Here is a 22,530-nt window from a genome sequence, read left to right on the forward strand (position 1 = left end):
TTTTTCTCACTGATTTCAAATGAAAATTCCAGTTATAAGATGCCCTTAATTATAGCAGGAAAACACAAGAGAGAGCAGTTAGAGCTATCTGAATAGAGAGGAAGGTAAAGAAAAGATGAAGGACAAATGCCCCCAAACTGGTGAGGACCGCACGGCAGGAAGGTGGACTCTGAGGGGAGGTGATCCCAAAAAGGAAACGATTGATAAGGTCTAAAGGAAATGAAAGGACACTGCCGAGCGTGCTGCTGCCCCCAGAAGTCCAGCCAGGAAGGCACCATGAAGTCTTAACCGGCATGGGCCAAGGCCACATCAAGGCTGCCATGGGAGGCTGGCTGAGATGGGGCATCCTGAGAAATTGCTGAGGTTAAGCTGCATCAGGGAAGGGGGGGAGTGAGCTCATGGCTGTCTCACCCCATCCCTGTGCACTTGGGAAACTGTCCTCTTACCTCAACTGCTACAAGAACCTTCTGCTTGGTCTCCCTCCAACTTCTCCCCTGGCCAATCAAACTACCATTCCTAAGGCAGAGCTCAGAAAATTTGGGGGCCCTCTATTTCTCCAATGATTAAATTGATTTCAAACTCTTCCATTTGGTATCAATAGGTCTTCCCACTCTGCCTCCATCTGGAGCTAATGATTCATTATCACCTCCCCCTCACACATTCTGCATTTCAGTCAAACTGGCCTGTTACTGCCTCCATACAAGATTCCATCTCCCACCTCCAGGGCTTTGCCTAGCATGAGCTTCCTCCTCATCTTAGCCCCGGAATCCCAGGTTTGCTTCAAATCTCAGTTCACTGACAGACACCTCCCATACAAGGTCTCTCCCAACCCCCCCCCATTATGATGGCTCCTGCCTCCCCAAATCTACTTTATATTTGCTTTTCTATGTTTGTTGTTACCCCCAGCAGACTGGAAGCTTGCTGAGGACAGTGATTAATTCAGTTTTGCCTCCTTATTCCCACAACTACCACAGAGCTGGATACATAGGAAGTATTTAATTAAAGTGAAGGTGATTCTGTGTCCCTTTCACAGCCTCACAGTTCTCCGAAGGGACTTCCCTGGGCAGCAGCTACCGTGGAAATATTTCCCTATTTACAGATTACTGTTAACAATGGTACTAATATACCTGGACATGTCAACCAAAGTGCAAATGATTATAGGCCAACATAAGCTACAAAATATGTCAGGAAGTCAATTATTCACTAATTTTACTAACTGCAGTAAAATATTCACTAAATTAATTATTCATATTTCAGATCCTAAGATATCAGGACTAGAAGGCATCTGGATACAGAGCTGAAAAGGAAGAGTCCTCCACATTGACCAGAGGCCGTCATATTGACCAAACGCATACCCTCTAGCTTTGGAAAGAAGCCTTTTGGAGTTGTTTCATACCATAATCTGACCACATGGAAGGCGTCTCCCCCACAAAAAAGAAATTAATTGAAATGCAGATAAAAGACAAATTAATTTAGTATCTTGGTCACTTTTTTAAGGGGCAACAAGTGAGGAGGCACAGTAGATAGAACACGAGGCCTGGAGTAGGAAGATCTGAGTTCAAATCTGATCTCAGACAAGCTGTGTGACCTTGGGCAAGTCATTTAATCCTGTTTGTCTCAGTTTTCCTCATATGTAAAATGAGCTGGAGAAGGAAATGGCAAACTACTCCAGTATCTCCACCAAGAAAACACCAAATGGGGTCATGAAGAGTTGGACGCAACTAAAGAACAATTAAAAATACATACATACATACATACATACATACATATATATATATATATATATATATATACACACACACACACACACATACATATATATGTATATAACATAAGATATGCTGTTCATATTTCATATTGAAAAAATTGAATGCAAACTGTTATTAAGCAAATATAAAATACTAGAGGATTTCAGGAAGCCTAGCAGCTACAGACAGTCCCTTCTATGACGCAGATTGCAGCCCATAAAACTTAGAAGAAGGTGGATGGAATGAATGCCATGACTAAGAAGGCCCCACTGGGCAGGAAGCCAAACTAGGGCCAATTTCCCCTTTGTGTGGCTGGTCTCAGACAACAGACTTCTCCAGGCCCAGCTGGGAAGCCTGTTAAGAACATGTATCCCCTGGAACAGCCTCAAGAACTCAGGCTCCCCTCCATTCCACAGTGAAGAACCTAGCACACAGCAAATATCTATGTCTACTGGGAAGCAACATCACCAAATCTAGAGAGAGCCAGCATCTCTTTTGGGGGAAAGACCCGAGTTCAAATTCCACCTCTGACACATCTCACCTGAGTGACTCTGGGCAAGTCACTGCACTTGTCAGGGCCCCCAGCAACTCCAAAACCATGCACATGCATACACATGTGTGTGTGCTTCAGATCAATGTCATGGCTCCTTGGAGAGAGGAGAAGAAGGGGGAAAGCCACTGTATGTCATAGAAACTCACAGTCTCATTATAATCCTCACTTTCTGTTCTACTTTATCCATAGAAATGTTTATTTTTGACATTTGAGAGTAATTTTTTTTAAAATAGGAGAAAAAGGGAAGAAGAAAGGATAAATTAAGAGAAATGGATGGGAAGGCAAGAGATTGTGGTTTGTATGCCAGCTTGAATCCTTAGTGTCTGACTTTGGGCAAGTCTTTTCCCCTCTATAGGCCTCAGTTTCCTCATCTGTAAAATGGAGATAACTGGACCAGCATCAGTAAACTCATAGGATTACTGAGGATCAAGTGAATTAATATATGTAAGACTCCTTTGCAAATCTTAAAGCTCTGTTTAAAAGTGATGGCTCTATTTCCAGCCATAACCCAGTGACCCTTCCCTTATAACAAGGGGCAGAAGCTGGGGCTGGGGGGAGGGGGGGGAGTAGAGGAGGGGGAGGGGTTAAATAGAACCAATTTACACACCCACCACATCTGACCGTACATGCAGCATTCCGTACTTATGGTCCCCCACTTCTCCAACCCAATGAAAGAGCTCCCTTTCCATCCTCACCAGCTGCCCCTCACAGAGAAGGCAAGTCACCCTGAGAGAGATAAGGGCATTGTCAGGCCAGGCAAAGCACCAGCACCAGCTTGAGAAACTCATCCCTGCAGATGGAGACAGCCTGGAACCAGGAACCCAGGAGGCTTGAGAACAGCCAGCCCATGCCCCCAGCCCTCATCCCGGGAAGGTGACCCTGAGGGGATGCAGCCTGGACATGCCCTGCAGAGGCCATGGCCACAACTGTTGGAGACCTAGGAAAGAAAATTCTTGTCACCAAAATCCTCGGCCTCATCCACGGTTCAACACCAGGAACTGAGGGGACTCCACCAATGGAAATGACATTACCGGAGGCATCGCCCTCTGCTTTGCGGCTGCTTCCTAAGGACCACGGAACCTTTTCATCTGACACATTTGAGTCATCTCCCCCATTGGTCCCTTGAGAGCAGAGAACATCTGACTTTATAACGTATATCCAAAGCACTTCGCACACAGTAAGAGCTTCATAAGTGCTTTTTTCCTTCATTCACTTATTCCTCATCTTTCTTTCTTTCCTCATCTTTACCTTCAAGTCCTAGCTAAAGTATCACCTTCTACAGGAAGCCTTTCCAGATCCCCCTCAATTAAGCCCGCCCTCTGATAATTATTTCCAATTTATCCTGCATCTGTGTCTTGTTTGTACACTATCATTTCGTGTTGTCTTCCCTATCAGACTATGAACTCCTTGAGAGCAGGGACTGTCTTTTGCCTTTCTTTGTATCCCCAGAGCTTAGCACATAGTAGGTGCTTAATAAATGTTTGCTGACTGACAATCTCTGGACACAGGAATGGTCCTTATAAATCCACAGCATTCAGATTTATTTTGTTGCCCTTTTCATTTACATTGTGTACATTTTCATTGTACTGAATACTGCTTGAACCACATGGGCTGTCCTTCAGGGTGGGTTTGCAGGGGGCCGTGGTGAGCTGCCCACTGAAGTCTGACACACAAAGCCATCATTTATGTTGTTTTCCCAACTTGGTGAATTTCCCTCTTTGACATTCACATCTTCCTGTCTTTCTCCTGCTTCTTCCCAGGGGTCATTACTAACAAGGCAATAACATCTCATTCCATTCCGACATACCATAGCCCTTGGAAACATGAGCTAGGAGTGCTGGGGACCATCTAGTCCCAGTCTCTCCTTCCCAAGGGAAGGAACTGAGACCCTGAGAGATTGTGACTCATTGAAGTCACACAGGTTCTGCACCATCACACCTGGAATTCAAATCAGAGGTGCCACGGTCCAAATTCCACCTCCACCCATTACTACTTAGGTGACCTTGGGAAGCCTGCTAGACCTTGGTGGGCCTCAGTTTTCCCATCTGTAAAATGAGCCATCTCATTAGATGGATTAGAGGCCATCTACTCTATGTTCACTTCCAGCTCAAAATCTACATCCCCATGAGTTTTTGAGATTGTAGCTCAAAAATATTTTTTTTTCATGTCCACTTTTCAGATGCAAATACTAGATCTTCAACTCCTCTGTAATTTAGAGTCTTGGAAAGTTGCCTGAGACCCTGAGTCCTAGAGTATATCTCAAAGGTAGGATTTGAATTCAAGTCTTTACGACTCCAAGGTCAACCTCGTGCCGCCATCTACACAGCGTACTCTCTCTGCCAGATCGCTTCACCCCAGGGGCTTCAGCTCAGGAAGGCCCTGACCACCTCTGACAAACTAGGATTCTCTATTTTAACTGCCTTGAAAGGGAAAAGAGCTCAGGAACCATTTCGTAACAACTGTTTAAATTTAGATCAAGAGATTTTAGATTGAAAGCAGTAAGGGACCCCAAAAGACATATGTACAATCATCTCCTTTTACTGATAAGGAACTAGTGGCTAGAGAAATTACATGACTTGCCTCATATTAACAGAAGGAGTAAATAGCTGAATTTGAACACAGCTTCTCTGGCTTCAGAGCCTATTCCTACCAAGCTATTACAAGCCTCTAAGATTTCTTGTTCTAGCAGCAACATGGCCTTCACAATTTTTCCCAGTCATTGAAAGAAGCACATCAGAACTGGGTTCCTAGGTTTACGATTTGCCCGTGTTTGGCATTCAAGTTGACATTCCGAGCTGGAGCCCCCAGAGCCTATAAAGCAGTTTTCCCACAATAAAATGTCTCCTCTCACAAATTAAATTTTATTTTGTTCTCCCTTGGGAAGATGGACCTGAAGCTCCCAGTGAAAAACACATGAAATAACCCCAAGAGCTATTGTTGGGGATTTGTAAAGTACTTCTCGGAGAATCTACAACCAAGAAGTGCCAGAGGTCAGGGCTGAAATCAGGCCTCTCCTGAAATGAATGCCAGGGCCCTTCCATAGTGCCTCACTGTCCTTGTAGGGGTAGTGAAGGAGAGAAGGAAGAAACATTTATTAAGCACCTACTATGTGTCAGGCCCTTTATAGTATCTCATTTGATCCTCACAAAAATCCTGGGAGGCAAGTGCTGTAATTGTCTCCATTTTAGAGATGAGGAACTGAGGCAGAGAGAGGTTAAACAATTTGTCCAGGATCACACAGTAAGTATCGGATGCTGGATCTGAACTGTCTCCCTGACTCCAGGCCCAGACCCCTATCCATGGTGCCACCTCATTGCTGGTACCCAGCTGTTAGTGAGCTAACCCTTTTAGGTTCCCAGATGACCAAGAGTTCAAGAAAAGAAAGGAAGACTGAATCTCAAAAATGTAACAACTGCACCTCTGTCTCAGGACAGAGAAAATCTCATCTGCTTAATACATTACAATAAATACCCTGACAGTGAAAATCCACCCTATGGCCACAGCCCATTTCTGTTTCCATATCTCAGTGGGTAGGTGATCTCACTGTTGGGAACACTCTTTTCAAGCCCTAGCCAGTAGCCTAAGTATTTCAAGCAATGCTCAGTACAACAAAAATCCACTATAACAAAAGAAATGTACTTCCTTAGAGTTTGGGGCAGTGAGATGACTTGGTACAGGGAAAGAGAACCTGGCCCCTCACTTTAGGCCATTCTATGAAATGTAACATTGTTGTTTGGCTCATACCTGAGATGACAGCAGGTTGCAGTCGATGTGGAGACCTCTTCCCGTTTTGTACCTTTGCAAGAGCCCCGCCATGATGGCACCATATGAATACAATCCAGTGGCAAGATCTGTCATGGCAACCCCTGGACGAACTGGATCTCCATCCTGGTGAGGGAAGAGAAGGACGGAGTAGAAATGACCACATTCCTCATCATGGCATCATGAGACTGAAGATTCAGAGTTGGAAGGGAATTTATAATGTCTTATAATGTCACTTACAATGTCTTAAGCATATTCTTGGCTTCTTTCAAAAACACTGTGCGTTGCTAATATTGAAAAACACTTTTGACTGAATTAATATTTGATCCCCAGTCTTCTGACTCCAATGCCAGCGTCTTTCCCCTCTTGCATGTGGCTCTCAAGCAGAGTTTGCCCCATGAAAATCAGTAACTGCCCATGATGGGCACCATCTATTTTGTTTCTTTAATTAATTTTTTTCAAGTAACAAAAACTTATTTTCTCTCTGTTCCACTGGCTGCCCCCTCCCCAATAAAAAGGAAGAAAATGAAAAAAGAAACCCATGAAACAGCTATTCATAGCCAAGCAAAACAAACTCCCAAATTAGTCACATCAGAAAACCAAAGGTCTCAGTCTGCACCCTTAGTGAGACACATCTCTGTCAGGAGATCAGCGCCGTGGTTCATTCTCTCTGCAATCATGGTTGTCATTGTGCTATAACTGCACTGACCAGAGTTCTGGTCCTTCAAAGTTGTTTGTCTTACAACATTGTGATTGTTATATAAATTGTTCTCCTGGTTATGTGCTCCTCAATTTGCATCAGTTCACACCAGTCTTCTGAGGTTTCTCTGAAACCATCCCTTTCATCATTTCTTACAGTACAATTCCAGTTTGTATTTCGTATTAGCTGTGTGACCCTGGGCAAGTCACTTAACCCTGTTTGCCTCAGTTTCCTCATCTGTAAAAATGAGCTGGAGAAGGAAATGGCCCACCACTTCAGTGTCTTTGCCAAGAAAACCCCAAATGGGCTTACAAAGAGTCAGACATGACTGAAATGGCTGAACAGCAAACAAAAACATTCACATACCGTAATCTGCCCAACCACACCCCAATTGATGGGTACTCCCTTAGTTTCCAGCTCTTTGCTACCACAAAAAGAGTGACTATGAACATTTTTCTACATATGGATCCTTCTCCTCTTTCTTTGATCTCTTGGGGGAATAGGCCTAATGGCACTCTGGATGGTTCAAAGGATATGTACGATTTGGGAACTTTAAGGGCATAATTCCAAATTGCTTTCCTGGACCAATTCACAGCTCCAACAACAGTGCAGCACCTGGCAAACAGTAGGTACTAAATCATAATATAAATATATTATAATAATATAATAAATATATATATGTATATATATATATATTCTTATAACCTTATTCTCCTTCCATTTTCCCAAAGCTTCCAACATTTGTCATTTTCCTTTTTTGTCCCCTGTGGGACCTCAGAGTGGTTTAATTTGGATTTCTCTGACCACTACCACCCCATATATATATGTATATATATACATATATATATTCCCCACCATCACTCCAGAGGGTACCTCTAAAGAGTAGTAATAATAATGACTAATAATAATAGCTAATGTTTACATAGCACTTTAAGGTTGACAAAGCACTTTACTATCCTGTAAGGTAGATGCTATTATTATCCCTATTTTTACAGATGAGGAAACTGAGACTGAGAAGTTAGGCGACTTACCTAGGGTCATACAACTAGTGTCCAAGGCAGGAGCTGAAGTCCAAGGTCAGCACTCTAGCTGCTGCATTCTAGCTGCCTAGGCATTTATCAAATATCCCAGGACCTTTCCCAAGCTACTGAGCTGTGGTCGGTGAGCGGGGCATCTCCAGAAGCAATAAGCACACTCTGGGACATGTCAGGTGTCTCTGTGTTACTGCCCAACAGGATCTCCCACACAGCGCCAATTTTTGGGTGCTAAGCTTTCAGGATGCTATTGACTTCCCAGAGAGAGATAATCGGGAATCTTCTTTCTCCTTTTCCATTTTCAAGCATTTCAGAGACACTGTTTCATCAGTCTTTATATCCTTTGGTTCCATCTTTATTCACATCTAACCATTCATACCACCTACCAGGATCCCTCGCTTCCTTCCAAGTTTAGTTCAAGAGTCATTTGCTCCAAGAAGCCTATATTGACTGCCTGCCCCAGCCACTGGAGTCCTTCCCTGGGAAATTACTTTGTATGTCCTTAATGTTTCATTTTCTAGACACATACCATCATTGTTCCTAGTAGACTGGAAGCTCCTTGAGGGCAGGGATTGTTCTCTTTCATCTTTGTATCCTTAGCACCTGGGCTACAGTAAGCACTTAATAAATGCTTGCTGAATAAACGTTAGCACATAAGGTTATTCAGTGGACATTTCCTAGAACAGAGAGGAACCAGAAGCGAAGAATCAGGGAAGCATGCACCAGCCAAAGTGGAATGTGCTGGCCTGCAAGGCAACGACTTCCCCCTTCTTGGAAGTGTCCAAGACAAGGCTGAACCACCACAATGTCATGTACATCACAGAGGGTGACTCTAGGTCTTGAGACGGACTCCATGGCCGGCAAGGTCTCCTCCAGCTCTCCAATTCTGTGCCTCCAAGAAGATGCGTATGGATTTCTACAAAGCAACCAGCAACTTGAGGATAATAAGCACACAAGGACAATCATGCCAAAGAAAAGACCACCAAATGCAGCCCAGCTCTCCTTAGCTGTGACTATCAATCAGTCGATCAAGAAGCATTTATTAAACACCTACTATGTGCCAGGCACTGGAGATACAAAGAAAGGCAAAAACAGCTGCTGTTCTCAAGGATCCCAGAGTCCATTGGAGAGACCACCGGAAAACAACTAAGCACAAACAAAATGCATGCTGGGAAATAATCCAGAGGGAAGGCACCAGCATGAATGGGGACTGGGAAAGGTAGCCAGAGAGGACAGGACACAGAGAGGGGGTCAGGGGAAATTGGTCCTGGAGAACTAAGGAGGGAACACACTCCCCTCCTCTCATACAGAAATGGAGGTCTATGGGCATGGAATGTTGCAAGAGCCGCAGCTTTGGTCCTTTTCCTTAACAGTTTTCATTTTACAAGGCAGTATTCAGTGGGAGAGATCTCAGGAAATCAAATGATTGATGTAAAAACAAAAGACAACAATGACATTTTTTTAATGGGAGAAGATCTGTCTCTGTCCTGCCAGTGGTAGGACCAGCAGAAAGTGTACATTTTACACACCATTAGCAAACTGAAAGGGTTCAAGGAGAAAGGGCATAAATTGTGAGGAATTAAACAAGACATTCCTCTGCATTCTGCCCAGCCAGGTGCCTCAAAGACTGTAAGAGCTAGGCGGGCAGGGACCACCTCATCTAGGATATCCTCTGGCAGCATCCCAGAGCAGCGCTGAGCATGGCCCTGAAGGAATGCGGAGGAAGCACGAGGTGCCTGGGACCTGATTGCACTTTTCCAATGACCACCAGAGGGCAGGAGTCAAAGCCATGCGCACATTCCGTTCGGGACACAGGGTCAGGACCGGCTTGGAAAGAGGGGCTGGTGCCAAACACATCAGCCCTTGAGTGGTAATAGGTCCCCACATCCACAGCCACCCTCCCCCCTCTGAAAAGTATAAACTAAGACTCGGTTCACTCCTTGATTCCAGGAACTGACTCCTTGAGAACTCCCAAATTCTCAAAGCAGGCCTAAGCAGAGCCTCTCTCAGAAATACCTCTGAACTCCTTCCCACAGACAGAGAGAGGCCCCCATACCACCCAGCTAGACTGCCATGGGGCCTTCAAGCTGAGAGGAGACGTTTAGGAGCTGCCTGGGGAATGACTGAGTGTCTTTGAAGGCTTGGAGGCAGAACCAGTGTGCAAGGCTTCTGCCTTCCATCTGCCCTCTTCCCCAGAGAACTCACAAAAGGAGGATGCTCGTTCGTCACCTCTCCGTTCCCAGCACTGACTGAAGGGGAAGATGGAACAGCCAGATGCAGCTAAGGCACCCTTATTCGCGGCTGCAGACTTCAGCAATGCCCCACGGTTGGCAGCCCACAGACGCTAAGCTGGTCCCTGCGCTGTCTTACACATGCTCAGTCCCTGTGCCACTCATAGCCCAAGGAGCTGTCCGAGTGGCTGTGGGAAGGAGGTCCCGGTCTTCATAGGAAACAAGAGTTCAGTGCCAATGTCTAATAAAGTTTAGATGGCACCACAGGCTTAGCTGGATGGCTTCACTGGAGCCAGAGCTGAAAGGGGCTTTAGGACTTGTCTCATCTGAACCTTTCATTTTACAGATGAGGAAACCAAGCCCCCCAGAGGTGGTGTGATTTGCCCAAGCCCACACAGATGGTTCATGGCAGAGCCAGAATTCAGACATGGAGCCCTTCCCATTAGCTTTGAAGAGGTTTTCCTGCCCTTCCACTTTGCGAGGCCCTTAACAATCCTCTTGTTCCGCAGAATGTAAGCTCCGTGAGACTGTTTCATTTTTGCCTTTGTATACCCCTGCCCAGCACAATCCCTGGCAGACAGCAGGTGCTTAATAAATGCTTGTACTCAAGGTTATCATATTAGCAAGTGGGATTTCAACCATATAGTCAAATGAGCACTGTTTGTCCTCCCAGTGATGGTTCTACGACCCTGTACTTGGGCACTCTGATCTAATCTGGCCTTAAGGAATGAAGTCCGGCTTTATCCTACAGCCCTGAAAGGAGAAGTTTCTTTCTAAACTTTTGCTCAGTTCTGGCCTTGAGCTGTTAAAACATTTTTATCAATGGCTTCGAGAAAAGCACAGGTGTCCCTCTCATAAAAACTGCGCAGAACAGATAAACATCCCGGGTGACGGTGCCCACATCCAAAACGGTTTTCACAAGCTGAACCAGGAGAACAGTTTATACAATAACAGCACTGTAAAAACAAACAATCTTGAAAGCCCTAAGACCTCTGACCAACCTAGTGATGAACCATGATTCCAGAGGAGCAAGGCTCCCCACCTCCCCACACAGCTGATGCTCTCAAGATCCAGAACAAGGCACACGGTTCTGGACGTGGTCAACGTGGCTACTGGCTTTGCTTAAACATGCACATTTGTTACAAGAGTCCCTTTCTCACTGTGACTGAAAGAGGGTGAGAAGGAGAGAAAATAAATGCATGTTAATGGAAAAAACTAAATCTAATTAAAAATAAAATAAAATTGAATAGCAATCACTACAAAGGCAAACACTTGGATTCCAAAAATTAACTTTACCAGCCCAAGATGCGGATGGTGCAACTAATCCAGTTAAATGGAACTGGGGTACAAGGGACCCCCGACACTTGGGAGAATATCATCAGTCAATGAAAAGGCACAGATGTGGAGCTGGGGATGATAGCTGAGTTGTGGAGCATATTGAGGACAGTAGGCAGGGCCAGGTCAGATTTCTTTGTGATCCTGGGGGTACTGGTGAGTCACTGCAATTTCTTGATGGGATGAGGTGGGGAGGTGACAAGGTCAGACCTGCACTCTAGGAAGATCCTTTGGGACAGCTCTTCTTAGGACACTGGTCCTGCCATTAAGCCTTGACCTCACTGCAGCTTCTACTGTAGCTCTGGGTTCTGTCCTCTGGGGCCAACAATGAGCCAGCCCAGCCTCTCCTCAGCCCCTTTCAAGTACTTGCAGAAAGCTCTTTGGACTCACCCTCCCCCAGGCTTCACTCCTCCAGGCTAAGCATGCCTAGTTTCTTCAAGTGATCTTCAACCTATCTGGGCCTCAGCTTCAGCACCTATAAAATGGGGCTTATCTCACATATCTCCCTCCAAGATTCACTGAGAGGTTCAGATGAGATGATGTCTGTAGGGGGCTTTTTTCTAAGGTACAAAACATAACATTTACCCTGAAGGCCATAGGCTAGTCTGTGTAGTATGGAGGGAACCTGCCCTATGGGGGCTTATCCACTAAGACAAGACAGGCATAAAAATGTCTGACACTAGATATGAGAGCCAGAGAGCCTGGGTTCCAGTCCCACCTTTTCCACTTCACTCTCTACGTGACACTGGGCAATTGACTTAGCTCCTCTGGTCAAGTCTGCGCCATATAGCATTGAGTTCAGAAAGCCAGCTGGGTGGAAAGTAGAGTTTGTGGATGAATGGGCTATGAAATAAGGCTCCAAGCAGAGGCAGAAACAAGGCTGTGAAGAGACAAAACTGTCAGGCTGAAAAGGTTCCATTCTGTCTTATAGATACAAATTTTGTATCTTATATCTTGTAGCACAAACTTAGAGTTAGAGTCAGAGGTGTACATTTAGCTTAGATTGTCAGTTTTAGAACAGAGGCACCAGTCAGACAGCATTTATTAAGCACCTACTATGTACCAGGCACTATGTTAAGAGCTGGGGATACAAAGAAAGTAAAAAACTAGTCCCTGCCCTCAGGGAGCTCCCAGTCTAATGGTGCAGTCAGAAAAGGTAGGTTCTTACTTACTCTCCTTCCACCTCCTCCATACTTTGTTTTGCTTTAAGAAACATAAACCGAGTCTGGTTGGGCAAGGGTAACAGTGATGAAGAAAATGCTTTCAAAAGGCTGCTGAGAAATAATTGCATTTCACTGCGTACTCATTAGAAATATTTACCTCTGGCCCCGTGATGTGCATGAGACCAGAAACAGCAGCTGCAACTGAATCGTAACCAGCTCTATTACTCAGTGGACCCGTCTGACCAAAACCTGAAACAGGAAGAGAAAAAGTGTCAGGACGCCACGCTTCCAGGACTAGATTCCATGCCCCACCAAGATAGTAATCACATGTAAGCACATGTAAGGACATATATCCAAGAATTTCAACACACACAGCTGGCATCAGGACTCCTCATTCCTAGGGTCGCAGGTCACAGACCCAGGGCTATCAAGGATCCCAGAGATCATGTCGTCCAACCTCTTTATTTTACGGGGAGTAAACTGAGGCCCAAGGAGGATGAAGTCTCACTTTCCCACGTTCACTCCCAGGGAGTAAGTGGCAGAGCTGGAGCAGGAACCTAGCACTCCCAATCCCAGCTCCAGAGCCCACTCTGCTGCATTACATAATGGGACATAGAAATTCTTCCCCCAAAACCATGACATTTGCAAAACTGAATCTTTGAAAAGATTGTCTCAGAGGTCACAAGTCAAATAAAAGAATGCTGCCATTGAAAGAACCCACCCAGGATGAATCGAGAAGTTACCAGGGTTGGGGGAAGGGGTAGAACCCCAGCCATCCTTAGATTAGGCTCCAATGGACAGAGAGAGCCACACTACCTCTCTGGAAGTTCTCTCTAAGAGGCAAATTCCTCTGAGCATGAGAAGAGGCACCTTAATATAAATGAGAGGGTGCAATGGATAGAGCACTGGTCCTGGAGTCAGGAGGACCTGAGTTCAAATCCGGTCTCAGACCAGACACTTGACACTTGCTAGCTGTATGACCTTGGGCAAGTCACTTAACCCCAACTGCCTAAAAAAATAAAAAATAAATTTTAAAAAAAGATAAATGAGGCCCATTCTTTCTGGATTGGATGTGCACAGCAACTTCCCATGGGCTCCATCCCCAGCTACTTCCCATGGGTTCCATCCCCAACAACTTCCCTTGGGCTTTGTACCCAACTCTGTGACTTCTCAGAACAAAACATAGTTCCCTGGCCACTATTCCTCCATATGTTGGCTTCTCCCATTAGAGAGTAAGCTCTTTTGAGGGCAGGACCATCTGTATTAGCACAGTGCCTGGCCAAAAGTCAGCATTTAATCAATGACTTTTTTCACTCATCATTCATTTATTCATTCATTTTTACTGGATTACATTTTAATATCTTCTCAGTGTACAAACTTTGTTTTTCCATACAGACCTGGGATTTAATTGGTGTATGTTAAATGGTTTGGCCAAGATCCCACAGTCATTGTATGCCAAAGGTAGGATTTGAATCAAAGTCTTCTGGTCTTAGAGACCAGCTCTCTATCTACCATCCCATGCCTTCCTATACAGCCACACACACACACACACACACACACACACACACACACACACATACTCATTCATATACATATACATATAAATTATATATAGATAGATATAGATATAGATATAGATATAGATATAGATATAGATATAGATATAGATATAGATATAGATATATAGATATATAGATATATAGATATAGACATAGATATATACACCCAGGACTCCTTTGGAAATAATATTTACCCACAATTACTAACAGCTGAAAAGGTTTTCCAATTTCCTGATGAGTTTCTTCCTTTACAACAGGGGATCTTACTATCCTTGGGTCATGGACCCCTTTGACGGCCATTTGGCAAAGCCTATGGACCCCTTCTAAGAATCATGTTTCTAAAGGCATAAAGTCCATAGGGTGACAAAGGAAACCAATGACATTGAAATGTGGTCATCCAAAATATATATATATATAATGTATATATATATATATATATATATATATATATATATATATATATATATATATGTAAGTTAAAACCCCAGAATTATATCACTTTACAAAAATAAAACACAATTAAGGAAAATCTTAAAGTGACTCATTTCAGAAGCAAGCTCTTCCTCAAAGATGACTTGACCCCTTTGGTGAGTTTGCTGGCATATTTCTACATAAAAGTTGAGAAAGGTAGCAACAAAGAAAAATAACAAACCATTCCTTTAGAAAAGCTCAGAACATTCTGGAAGAGCAGAGGGGAAGGAGAGAAGGCATGTGTCTAAGGTCTTTCACAGTGAGAGAGAAGTGTCTGCTAAGTGTGGCAGAGAAGCTCTGACTTCATGGAGCAGGGTGGCCAGCTGGAGATTCAAAGAGCATCTCTACATGCTCCAGGCTCTCTCCTCTACCACACAGAGACAACAGTGAGACTACACACAGCCACCAGTGTATGATGTCCACCAGGGAGCGGTGAGGAGGGTGCCACCATCAGGCTGGGGTCCCTTCGATGCCTCATTTACAAGAAGAGTTAGTCTTCAGAAACCCCACATTGGACAGATCATGGGCAGTCTTCTCAGGCTTCTGGCCAAGAGCCCAGGTGCCTCTCCTGGAGGAAGTCAAGGTCTTTCTCTGACTAGAATGTCTTCTGCAGGAATTCTCCCCTTAAAGAGTCATCTCTGAAAAGGCTTTGAATCAGCAAGAGGTACAAGAGGGAGAAAATAGTCAGGCTTTGGCCCTAGTTTGGGGTGGGGTGGAGGGCAAGAGAGGGGCCCACAAAGATCCTGATTCCTATAAATCATAGCTCTTCTAGGCTTATCTGGTTTTTAAACAGCAATAGGGCTCCAGAATATTAAGAATGACTGGAGGAAATGAATTCATATGGAGACACTTTAAAACTATGGGAAGAATTTTCCCTAGCTTTATAACTGTGTTGTAATGATAAGAGGCAGTATAGTATAATGAGGAGAGTTCTCAACTTGTTTTCAGAAGAGTTCTCGGTGAAAATCCTGCCTCTAACAGATGCAGGCTGGTGACCCGGGCAAGTCACTACAACTCCCCCAGGAATGGTGTCATGGACTCCACCCATCTTACCTGCTGGTGTCTGAATGAGAGCCAAGGCCTACTGACTTGTGCTTTAGTCTTAAAGTGACTCATTTCAGAACGCAGACCCTCCCAACCATCATGGCCTTTCAGGTGAGAGAGAAGCTAAGCACCTCCCTAGAAAGGAGGTCAAGCTCAGAAGAGTTTTGTCAGAGACAAAGGATAGAACAATGCCTGCCCTCATTGCCAGGGAGAAACTTGGGTGCTCGTGAGGTCAAAGGGTTAGTAAGCAGAAAATAGAAAGCTACCTCCTACCAGACTCTGGAAAGCCTGGTCTTTTTCTCAGAGTAGTTGGAGACACGGGTGAGAGCTCAAGAAGGGCAACCCACCACAACCACTTAGTTTCCACAGGACAGTCAGCTGAAGTCTCTGATGTGCAGGTAGATAGAAAGGATGGATAAACTGCTCAGATTACTGAGTGCAAGTGATCAGTCCCTCCTCATGCAGTCTGAAGCATCTCAGAAACAGCCCTCTCATTTCGCAGAAGGAGAGTGGACTAAACCAACAGGCAGCACCTTTCCTGCCTAGAACTTCAACCATAGAGACTCCTGGGTTAAAGAAACACCCCAAGTAGCCAGTCTGACCCCCCAAGTTCAGGTTTAGGAATACTCCACTAGGGTTCTGATGAGGACTATGGCTGACCCACACCATCATTTAGCTCAGGGACAATTGTGGGCAGACTAATCACCGGCACACAAGAGAAGTCTGTGACCAGACTAGAGTTACTTATGAGACGATAAAGGCAACTGGAGATGGAGCCAGACGATAATACTCACTGCTCGTTGATGCACATGTTACCACTCCACCTTCTGAATACACTCCTGCTTCATTCCGTCATTCATGTTACCCAGCTGCTATGATAGCATGCACTGTGGACGTGTTTCTGTGTTAGCTATGCACAGTTTTGTTGTTTGTCTTCACGTGTGCTGTTTACTAATACGTGAGCCTCCTGAGAGCTTGACAGAGTGCCACTGTATGGCACCGTTACCAAAACCTAACTTTGTATTAGGACATAAGAACCTCATAAACAAAGGCAGACTAGTAGAACTATTAAACCCACCCTTGACTGGCCACAGTCAAATGAAAATTCTATTGGACAAAGGACCATTGAAGAAAAGCTTATTAATTAATTGGCAAAAAGGAGCTGGACTAGAGAGGCTTTAGGATCCATTCAGGCTCTAAATTTAGGGTCCTTTGCTGCTGCTTTTGCTTTGCTTTGTTTTGTTATTATGCTTATATAGAACACATTTGTGGTATTCCTCCAGCCTGAACTTACACTCCTTGGGTCCCCAAGGTTCTAGGGTATCCTGTTGACCTGAGCTCCTACCACTACAGCTCTCAGGTCTGGTGTGATTCCCTTTAATAGTCACCTAGACACAAGTATCTACTAGCAAAAATGTATTAGCTAAGAACTGTGCTTAAAACATTCCCTGCCCATAAAACTGGGGCACAGTCCCCCACAAATGCACACAGAGTCTATGGGAAAAGTGGGTCCAAACTTAAGTAATAAAGATGGTAAGACACATTTAAGGAACGCATGTGACTAAAGCTACTCACTTCTCGGGCACTGCAGGGTCTCACAGTCCTTTCTCTGCTGGTGGAGTCTTCACTGCATCTCAGCTCTTCATTACCAAGGCCAGCTTTCTTTCAAGCCCACGGTCAGCTCTCTTCTTGCCAGGGGTCACATTTCTTAAAGATGTTTATGGCCTTGAATGATTGCCTTTCTCTATCTATGTCTGTGTCTTTTTGGAATATATGCTTCTGCTCCCTCAACTGGGCCTCAAACCCTCTTGACCTTGACTTCAAATAGTGAATCACTCTGCTACTAAATGCCAAGGCCAATGGAGAGTTGGAAGAGAAAATCCTCTCCTCCCCCTAAGAAGGGGACTGTTCATGCCTATACTGTCTCCAAATTCCCAAACTGCTGGCTGATTCTAGGGGTTATCTATTTAGACTTCCCAGGAATACTGTCGATTTTCAGCTCACCCAAACAGGTTGCCCTTTCTGACTCAATGGGAGAGGAATTGCCACTCTTTAAAGGGTGTTAACACATTTTTACCATACCAACATCTCATATCTGGAACCATATCTTGTGACTACATCAACTGAGCCAGAAGGGAAAGATGGTGATGGGAGTTGAGAGAGATTCAATACTGAAAGTATGCAGCAGTAAATTTTGCAAGTGATTCTAAAATTTCTGGCCCTAGGGAAGGATGCAGAAGTCTCAGATCTCAGCTTCTATAAGCATCGATCCATCAATAAACATTTATTTATGGCCTAATTTTGTGCCAGGCACTGTGTTCAGCATTAGGGGTAAGGAGATCAGGATGTTAGTTATGGAAGTCTGTCAGTTTAGAGCAGAAATTCCCAGAGTCTCCTCCTTGACTCCACTGAAGAATTTTGCCCTTTCCACGGGCTGAAAGAAGTAAGGATCTTAACTCACAGGTTTGCCCCTCCCACCTCTGGCCTGGAGAGGGTAAGAAAAGTACTACTGAGGAGTGGGGGACATATGGATGGCTCCAGGTCCCAGGGCATGGACACAAAGCATCACAGCGGATACTCAGACTTGAGCCCAGACTGATCAAAGCTCTTTGGGTAAGGCATGGGGACCAGTGATCTTCATTCTTCTTCCACCCCATTCCCCTGAACCTGATGCTTCCCAAGGAGGCATTTACTCTTTCTGGTTTACAAGTTTACTTATTTTTCTTGAGCTAGAAAATGTGATAAAGCCTTTGATCCATGGGAATGCCAAACTGTATACTACTGATTGCTTGCATGTAGTAGGGGGAAGGGTGGATTGGAGGTGGTGCAGCAGGGGAGAGAGACTAGAAACTGCTGGACCTCCCACAGCAAGATTTCTGGCTAGGGACTCAGAGTTAAAAGCAGGAGTTAGGGATTCATTTTTATTAGCTTCCCAGAGCAGAAAGGAGGGAAACAAGCATTTATTATATATCTACTATGTGCCAGGCATTGTGCTAAGGTCTTTAAAAAATATGATCTCATTTGATCCTCTCCCAATAACCCTGTGAGATAAGGGCTATTATTATCCCCATTTTACATGAGGAAACTGAGGCAAACAGAGGTTAAGTGAGTTGCCTAAGGTCACACAGCTAGTAAGTACGTAAGGCCCGATCTGAACTCAGGTCTGAGTTCAATTCAGTCCAGGCTCAGTGCTCTATGCACTTTACCACCTAGCTGCCTCTACAACATTTCTTTGGGAATCTAAAAACAAGTCAGGAGCAGTACAGGAGGCTAAGTGGATATGCAAGGCTGGCAGCATCCATCATTAGTCCTTAGTGTGATTGGGTTTGAAAGGAAACGAGTTCCACAGAGTGAGCAACTGAGAAGGTGACCAGAGAGACAGGCATGGCCCAAAGGACAGCAACCCAGTTCAGCCACCATGGCAACCAGCTACCAGAGGACATGGCTCAAAGGCCAGTCTGACAGAAACAAAGCCTGAGCAAAACGGGAGTCACAAGGTCTAAGCCTGGAAAGGAAGGTGATTATACACTCATGCACACAAAAACACTGCAAGCAAGCTCTGAGATTTCTACAAATTGCATAAAACAGACCGATAAAATGAAAATAAACCACAAAGCTGGCCTTCAAGGACATCTTAATAACAAGAGAGCCATTTGAAGGCGGCAGCAGCTCAAATGAGCTCAATGCGAAGAGCCCATTTCTTCTCCTGCACACATCCCAGCTGATGCCGTCACAGACTCCCCATAAAAGGGTTACAGAGATGAGGGAACAGCAATGTCTGGAAAGCCTGACCATCCGCAGCAGACCCAAACTTAAATGACAGAGACATAAAATACATTCTGTGGGTAGAAAAGAAAACAAACACCCGGCCAGACTCACACACCAGCTAATTTCCGATAGCTAGATTCCCACACTGCAAATAGCAGCCCCACATCCGCTGGGAAAATGACATCTGGGGAAAGAACAGAAAAAAGGCTTGGTCCAGACCTCTCTACAAATAGGGAATAAAACATCACCTCCAATGCAATCCAGATAAATGGAGATCCCAGAGGAGTAACAAAGAAACAAGAAACACCTTTAGCTTCACCCTCCTGCCAAGAAGAAAACAGTAGATGAAGCCCATCCCACATCTTTATTTAATAAAGATTCATGAAACAAATCATTCCATTTGACAAATATATATAAAAGGCTCTGTGCTAGCTGCTAGGAGAACTTGGTCTAAAAACAAAACCAGTCCCTGCCTTTTATTAGCTCACATTCTCTCTGGGAGGATACAGAATATATGTCGATAAATAAATGCAAAGTAAATTCCAAAGGGAAGGAGCAGCAAGGAGGGGAATCCTGAAGGAGGTGACACCTCAGCTGGGCTTTGAAGGAAATTAGGGATTCTCAGAGACAGAGATAAGAAGAGAGAGCCTTAGAGATGGAACTGGGGGGGGCGAGATAAGCATTTATTAAGCACCCACTATGTACCAGGCACTATGCTAAGTGATTTACAAATAACTAGCTCACTCTAGGAGACAGTTGCTATTATTACCCCTCCTCCAATTTTACAGTTTTGTTTTGTTTAACTAAATACTTTGTTATAAGAGTTGATCAGTCCACAGTAATCAAGCATTTATTAAGCACCTATTTTGTGTCAGACACTGTATTAAGCACTCAGGATACAAAGAAAAGTAAAAGACAGTCTGCTCTCCAGAAGCTCACTCTAATAAGGAAGACAACATAAACAAGACGTTCAGAGAGGCTCTATGGTGCTAGGGCCTGTTTCTCGATGGTGGGGCAAATGAGGCGGGTAAATCACAGATAATCTCAGAGGAAAGGTGCTAAGATTTAAGGAGGATGGGGGAAAGGCCTCTTGCAGGGGATGAGACGGAAGGAATCCAGGTAGGCAGATGAGGAGGAAGAGCACTCCTGGCATGGGACAGCCATGACTCCATGGCTGGAGCTGGGAGGTTCAAGGAACAGCCGGGAGGCCAAGGTCACCGTAGTGCAGAGCATGTGTGGGTGAGCAAGGTCTAGGAAGACTGGAAAGGTAGGAAAAGCCCAGGCTAGGGAAGGCTTTAAAAGTCAAACAGAAGATTTTACGTTTGATTCTGGAGGCATAAGGAACCACTGCAGTGGACTGAACAGGGGGTGGGGGAGGGGAAGGAGGGACTCGGTCAGATCTGGGCTTTAGGAAGGTCACTTTGACAGCTGAGTAGAGGATGGAGGGAGAAGAGGGTGAAGAGAGACTTGTAGCAGGAAGACCCCTCAATGCTACTGCAATAGTCCAGGCATGAGGTGACAAGGGCCTGCACCACAGAGGTGGCTATGTCAGAGGAGAGAAGGAGACATACTCAAGAGGTGTTGCAAAGGAGAACTAGACAGGCCTTGGCACACATTGGCCGGGGTCGGGGTGAGGGGGAAAGTGAGGAATCCGAAATGACTCCTAGGTTGGGAGCCTCTGGGGTGGGAGCATGGCCGTGCCCTGCGCAGCAATGGCAGGAGAGGGAGAGGTTTCTACAGAGGAGATTGGGGCCAATCATTGGGGAATGACAAGGAAGGTTTTTTTTAAGATCATCAATAAAACATCTATCTCAATACACACTTCTTTTTAAAAAAATGAAAAAAAAGCATAGAATTGTTCCCCCAGTTTTAAGATCTATCCTTTGGTTCAAAACTAGCTGAAGCAGATAAGAAATTTCACTTTACCAAAAAAAGGTTTCTAAGTATCTAAATTTCCCACGACCCCATGAGATATTGTTAGAGCAAAATTCCTCATTTCTTGAACTACCTGTTGAACTGCCACCCATTCTTTAGTTTAAAGCCCAAGTTAAATGTCTTGCCAGATCCTCCCCCATCAATAACCCTTTATCACCTCAGCCCTCACACAGCACATCTTCTTGGAATGGAGACAGCCATCAGGATCCATTCAAATAACTGGGTATTGTGTCTAGCCTGGGGAAGAGGAGGCTGGGAGGCCAGAGGAGGAGGGAGAGGGGTGGCCATGACAAGTATCTGAATGGCTGACAGGCAGAAAAGGGATTGGACTTGTTCTGTTTGGGTCCCAGAAGACAGAAACAGGAAAGTACAGAGACAAATTGAGGCTTGATATCAAGATAAACTTCATAACTATTAGATGTATCAACAAGCCAGGTGAGGTAGTGGGCTCCCATATAAGAAGAGGCTTGAAGACTGTGTCAAGTATGTTATAAAGGAGATTCCCTTCAGGCATGAATTGGGCTAGATGACCACAGAGGTTCCTTCTAACTCCAAAATTCTGTGATTCCAGAATTCTATAACATCTGTTATTGTAGTTAGCTTTAGCAGATTTTGGCCTAACCACCCATACAGGAGAGACCAAGTGGATGAAGAATGGCTGTTTCCCAGGTCACAACCTGCAATTAGCTGGGCACCTTATAGAGTATGTCCATTGGTATGTTTACCTGGGAGCAAGAGGACAAATGGACACTAAGTAGGTCCAGAATTGAACAGAAGGAAGAGGTATTGCCTTCAGGAAACTGGAAACCTTCTTCATCACCCCAAGCTTCTCCTAGAAAATCAGGGACCCATTTTTTCAATACATTACTCAAAGTATGTTATTGTATAAGTTGCAAGACACGGAAGACAACACTATCAAAGAACAGAAAATCAGTAACACACAGCAGATAATGGAGATGCCCATGGTGGCAATAAACAGGCTACAGTAAAGACCTCTGAGCAACAGAAGTAAAAGATGTCATCAGGGAAACTGAAAACAGGATGAGGGCTGACAAGGGGACAGTCTAAGTGCTCCACTGCCATCCCTTCAACATCAAGAGAAAGTGAGGAAGACTTCCAGCATGATGGATGAACTTGTACAATTCTGGAAAGACATGGATAAGAGTCATCAGCACATCACAGAATGGGCAGGTATGGATGGCTCGTGGCCAGTATTGTTGGAGGGAA

The 22,530-nt window shown here is 44.7% G+C and overlaps 1 protein-coding gene across 2 annotated transcripts in view; it reads right to left on the bottom strand.

The window, feature by feature from the left end:
* SUGCT (succinyl-CoA:glutarate-CoA transferase) overlaps positions 1 to 22,530 on the bottom strand; it is a 619,772-nt gene that overhangs the window by 536,461 nt on the left and 60,781 nt on the right. For both annotated transcript variants that reach the window (XM_020964410.2, XM_020964409.2), the window contains 2 exons: positions 12,684 to 12,775; positions 6,046 to 6,189 (listed from right to left, as the gene is read on the bottom strand). In XM_020964410.2, coding sequence (XP_020820069.1) covers positions 6,046 to 6,189; positions 12,684 to 12,775 — 236 coding nt within the window. The remainder of the gene's footprint in view (positions 1 to 6,045; positions 6,190 to 12,683; positions 12,776 to 22,530) is intronic.

Source organism: Phascolarctos cinereus, unplaced genomic scaffold, assembly GCF_003287225.1.
Source record: "Phascolarctos cinereus isolate Bilbo 61053 unplaced genomic scaffold, phaCin_HiC Scaffold_4;HRSCAF=312, whole genome shotgun sequence".
Taxonomy (NCBI): domain Eukaryota; kingdom Metazoa; phylum Chordata; class Mammalia; order Diprotodontia; family Phascolarctidae; genus Phascolarctos; species Phascolarctos cinereus.